The 5,458-nt window shown below is 32.2% G+C and overlaps 1 protein-coding gene and 1 long non-coding RNA gene across 2 annotated transcripts; both read left to right on the top strand.

The window, feature by feature from the left end:
* LOC110268539 lies at positions 489-2,377 on the top strand. Its single transcript, XR_002356628.1, has 2 exons — positions 489-956; positions 2,224-2,377. It is a non-coding gene; the product is annotated as an uncharacterized LOC110268539 (long non-coding RNA).
* On the top strand, positions 3,427-4,624 carry LOC107620730 (protein ALP1-like). Its single transcript, XM_021114586.1, has 3 exons — positions 3,427-3,682; positions 3,768-3,990; positions 4,074-4,624. Exons 2-3 carry the CDS (start codon positions 3,891-3,893, stop codon positions 4,622-4,624), a joined length of 651 nt encoding a protein of 216 aa, XP_020970245.1. The 5' UTR covers positions 3,427-3,682; positions 3,768-3,890.

The following is a 5,458-nucleotide window of genomic DNA, read 5'->3' as shown; positions in this document are numbered from 1 at the left end:
AGATTGAATAATTTTAAATCAACTATAAAAATTAGTTCAAAAAATAAAAATATCTCGTTTTATAAACTATTTAATAGTTATATCTTTAAAAAATATGAAACTCGTAATATAATCTATGACTTCTTTGAGTCTGATTTAAAGTAGACGGACAACCTAAAACCAAAACTGGACTCTTATTTCTTTGTTGATCTACTATGATTTTTTTTTTCACCTCTAAATGAGATCAAATGTGGTGGTACCTGTGGAAGTAGGGTTTTAGCTTTTGTATCTTACTATTAGGGGGTGTGTGGTTGGAGGAATATTAGAGCATTCCCAGGAATGTTTAGATGGGAATATCTTATTCCCATGTTTGTTTCAAAGTTTTAAAATATATTCCCAGGCAAGTTTTATTCTTTGGAATCAAAATCCCACTGATTTAATTCCCATCTCCCCCTGGTTATCTTTGATTCCAATGGGAAGGGAATGTGTATAACAAAGTAAAAAGACCAAAATACCCTTGTTAATTTCACTCCAACCCTTCTTTTCAGATTTTTTCCAATTCATTTCAAACAAAATGAAACCCTAGCAGAGAGCCCCTCCTCCATGAAAACCAATCCCTAACGAGGCTTTTCTTCAAATTCACGGAGGTTCCACCGGCGTCGGCGCCGCCTCGCCGCCGATTTGGATTTGCATGGCCACCACGCTTCTTATTCTAGAAGGAAATCGTTCTCGTTTGTGTTCGTCATCACAGCTCATCTCGGTTCACCGCCACTGCGTTTTCACCGCCATCATCGCGACTCTGTTCAGATCCTATGCGTTGTGTGGTTGTGCGTGGCCTCTCTCCTCCGTCTGAGCTCGATTGCTCGCGCGTCTCTCGCCTCTGCGTCTGCTCGAGTTGTGCTTCGTGTTCGTGCTGTCTCCCTTGCCTCTCTCCCTCCTCGCATCTTCCTGTTCCTGTTCATCTTTTTCAAGAACAGGTTTGTTCTAGGTTTGAAATATTATTAACTTAATTTGTTTGGAATTGGAATGTGATTTCAGTTTCAGTTCTGAGCTCATTAATTATAGTATTTAATAGTGATTAATATCTTGCTTTGATTAGGTCTAATACTTCTTTCTGTCTACTCATTCCTGTTTTTATGATAATGATTCATGTTTGAAAGGATTTTTAGAAAAAAAAACATTAATTTTTTGTGAATAAGTTATATGATTCTGCTGGCTGTGATATTTTGTTATGTGAAACAAGTTTTTTTTTTATAAATATTAGTTATGTTTTTGTCAGGAGTATGTGCATTGAGTTGCATGATGGAGATTTTCTCCAATGTTGTGTTTGAGAGTTTGCTACTATGGTTGTTATTTTTTTGGACCATGCTTGATTGAGGGATTTCTTTGGACTTGTGTTGTATGCATTTGATTTCCAGTTGTGAAGCAAAAGAAGATTTTTTATTAGGCAAAAGAATTATTAATCCTGCTCTTGATATCATGCGAGCTTCAACAAGTAAACATAATTATGAGTGAAATGAAATGATGAATCATCAATGTAATATAACTATCTCATTAAATTTTGACTTGACTGTCCAATTTGCAATTTGTATCTCTAATAAGTATTCTTCCTTAATTTGAGTCAGAGTTTGCATTTTAGTTTAGTTGGTTCCAAGTCATTGTTATTGCATCATCATATAAATGACTCACTACTCAAGTCAAGCCATAGATTTAATATAAACCATAATTCGCACCAATACCATCTTTTACTTCTTTTATTTCGTATTAACATTTCTTTCCTATGAACAGAAGTTTTTTTATTTTCACAATTCGCACCAATACCATCTTTCAACAAGAAATTATAGCTGTTGCTGCTTCTAATTGAGCATTTTTTTCTTTTTGGTATGTTGATGTTTCCTTCTCTTTCTCTCTTTTCAGTTTTGCTTTGATGATTTGATATATGAGAATTTTAGATTGGTTGGAGTTTTATGTCAAGCTTTCTCTTTCTCTTTTTTAAAGTGAACTAAAGAACAAACAGATTCATAGTTTAAATCTGAGGTTCCACTTAAAAGGAAAAGTTCCATCTTAACGGAGAGATTGGTAGTAAAATCATGGTGTAAAAGGTTATTGGTTGTGGTATTCTTTAGTTTTTTCATGAAACAAGAAGCTGAATCTGCATCTTATAAGCCAAGTAGCTGTCTGATCTATGTTTTTGCTTCACATTTGAAAAGATTCAGATACTGTGCTTATGGTTTTATATCACAGTGTATTACACTGGTAGATCCACTGTCTGCTCATAATGCTTTTGCTGATATCACTCTGTGAAAATGTGAGAAGGACACACAAACAGGACTTCATGCTTTTCTACTTCTCAAACAATTAAATCAAGTGAAGTATATCAAATTTGAGGGTTCTGAGGTAGGCTTCTTCTCAAAAACCTCTTTTAACTTAGTGTTGACAACTTGACATGAAGGCCATATTGCATGTTATATAGTATATCTTTGTAGTTTCTTTTGTAAAATATTGTTTTGTTTGGAATTGATTTTGTGAACATGAGCTGGAGCAAAAGCTTGTTTTGTATTAGATTTTATGTTAAGAAACTTGCAATTGATTTTGGTTAATAAGTATCATGCATTTGAAACTTACTATAAAACTAGTTTTCCAAAATAGAGCTACATTTTATGGCCTCTTTACACTTCTCAAGCAGGGGTTTAGATGTAAATGTTTGATTGAAATTAATCAAAACAAAATTAGTTTAAGAATCATGTCACCTACTCTAAATGGGAGTTTATGATTGATACCATAAAACCAAACAAGCAATAAAATATGCTTCAATTGAGAACTTCTTGATATCAAATTGTGGTTTCCTATACCAATTATATTAGATACTAGATAGTAACACTTTACTGTATTAGCTGAACAGCATTCTCATTGATGTTGAGTGCCACTGTCCTGTTGTTGATAGAAAATAGAAAAAGTAATTATAAAATTCACACTACAAATATAAAAATGGATTGAGAGAAACTTATCTGTCTATCTTGAATTCTCGATTTGGTTTTTAATCCACTGAAAAATATTTCTGTGAAAATTTGGATAAAACTCATTACTAATTTTATGACTAGTTTTTACTATTTACGATGGGAACGAACAAATGCCATTCAAGTGAGGGTTGGTTTGTTGCAATATATCTCATAGTTGTGTGATTCCTTGCTTCAAGATGATGAAAATGGGATTGCAGTGATTCTGTGATTGGCCTTTACTTACTGTTCTTTTCATACTTGTGTGATTCCTTGCTTCAAGTTTATAAAAATTGATAAAACAGCTTTACTTTTTCTGAATACCATGGCATTTAGCACATGGATTGTTATTATTGTGATTGTTTCCCTATAGCTTAGCTTATAGCTATATGGCATAATGTGTATGCCTTTTGATCTGTAGGAGTCACTAATCGTTAAGAAAGTAGGGTAACATGCTTAAAAGGGTTGGAAGGTTAGAACCAAGTAGGAATATGGGTGTGGAAGAAATGGTTGCCATGTTTTTACATATTATAGCACATGACGTCAAAATTAGAGTAATAAAGAGACAATTTGTGAGATCTGAAGAAACAATTAGTAGGCGGTTTAATGATGTATTGCTTGCTATTTTGAGATGTCATAATCTCTTACTGAAGAAACCTCAACCATTTAGCCAGGATAAAATGGATGAACGATGGAAATGGTTTAAGGTAATTTATTTTGCTAATGTTGTTAAATCTCATATGGTTGGTGTTCTTTAGAATTGAGTTAATTGATCTTTGTTTTGGATTTTAGGATTGCCTAGGAGCCTTAGATGGTACTCATATCAAAGTCAATGTCCTTGAGGCTGATAAGCCTAGATAACGAAACAGAAAATGTTACATAACAACCAATGTGCTTGGAGTGGTTGCTCCCGATATGCAATTTATCTACGTACTGGCGGGTTGGGAGGGTTCAGCTGCGGATTCTAGGGTATTGCGAGATGCACTATTTTGCAATGGGTTTAGTGTTCCCCAAGGTATTTTATTGAGACTTTAATATGTTATCAAAGTAACCATTTGATCTTTCATTAATTTTGTTCAATTGTGTATGTCACACTAGGTCATTATTACTTATGTGATGCTGGATATATGAATTGTGAAGGATTTTTGGCACCTTATAGAGGACAAAAATATCATTTGAGTGAGTTTAATCCACATAATCAACCCAGTACAGCTCAAGAGTTTTTTAATATGAAACACTCACAAGCTAGGAATGTCATTGAAAGGGCATTTGGAGTATTGAAAGCAAGATGGGGAATTTTAAGGGGAAGATCATTTTATCCTATTAAGACTCAAGGAAGAATTATAACTGCTTGTTGCCTTTTGCATAATCATATTAGAAGAGTGATGGTTGTGGATCCTATTGATGAGATAGAAGATCAAAATATACTTGGAGTATATGGTGAGACGATCCACCATATTGAAACGAGTGATGCTTGGGGTAGATGGAGAGATCAACTTGCACAAGAAATGTGGAACCAATGGAGGAGAAGACATTCGCTCGATAATTGTAATAATTTTTCTATGTGTGAGGTTGTCTGTCGTAACATTGATTTCATTTTGTTTATGTGTTTGTGTTCTTGTATAAGAGTTGTGCATGTATGTAGCTAAACATATTTATTATTAGGGGTATTTTAGTAAATTTATTATTAGAGATATTTTGTAAATTAAAAAAAAACAATGTAAAAAATAATATTTAATTAGCTTTATATTTAATTTTTAGTTATTAATAATTTAATTTGAATGAGTAAGGGTAATTTTGACATATTACATAATATGACTAAGAAATTTAAACTCAACCAAACAAAAATTTATTTATTCCTAGCATTATTACATAACATTTCAAGACATTAAATTTTATAAACAAACATAAGTATCTTTTATTTCAAGTAATCTTATTCCTAGATATTATATTCCTAGAAATAACATTTCTAATAATAAAATTTAATCTTTAAACCACACACACCCTTAAAATTATAAGACTGTATATTAAATTGCTTCAATACAACCATGTGCTATTCTGTTTGTCTGCTTTGTAGGCATAGATTCAAGACCAACCATAATAAATTTTTCATTCAATTGCATTAAATTCTCCTTAAATTTGATGAAATTACAGCAGAGTCCTTTATTTAGTTATGGGATTAAATTAGATGACTTTTGAGAGAGGAAAAAAATAAATGGGTATCCACAATGCAAAATTGCAAATTCAAGTGAATAATGATAATTGCATATATTCAAATAAATGGTTAGTTTCTTACCTAAAAACTGAAGTTGACTAGCTAGTATGTCAAGTTTAACTATATCTTGGAATAAATAATTATAGTCCATTCAACAAACAATCAAACTTGTAGTTTACACTAAATAAGCTGTAACCAAAACCAAACGACTCTGTTTTTTATAAGAGAAAGTATGTTCTTTCTTCTTTTTATTTTATTGTTTTATATA

Source organism: Arachis ipaensis, chromosome B10, assembly GCF_000816755.2.
Source record: "Arachis ipaensis cultivar K30076 chromosome B10, Araip1.1, whole genome shotgun sequence".
NCBI lineage: Eukaryota > Viridiplantae > Streptophyta > Magnoliopsida > Fabales > Fabaceae > Arachis > Arachis ipaensis.
Note: the sequence above shows the minus strand (reverse complement) of the source record. Positions and strands in the feature narration are given on the sequence as shown.

Bases quoted from the DNA above. Each gene is read 5' to 3' on its own strand.
- LOC107620730 (XM_021114586.1), top strand. From the start codon at position 3,891: ATGCAATTTATCTACGTACTGGCGGGTTGGGAGGGTTCAGCTGCGGAT. The intron at 3,991-4,073 runs GTATTTTATTGA...ATGTCACACTAG, and splicing joins TGGGTTTAGTGTTCCCCAAG to GTCATTATTACTTATGTGAT.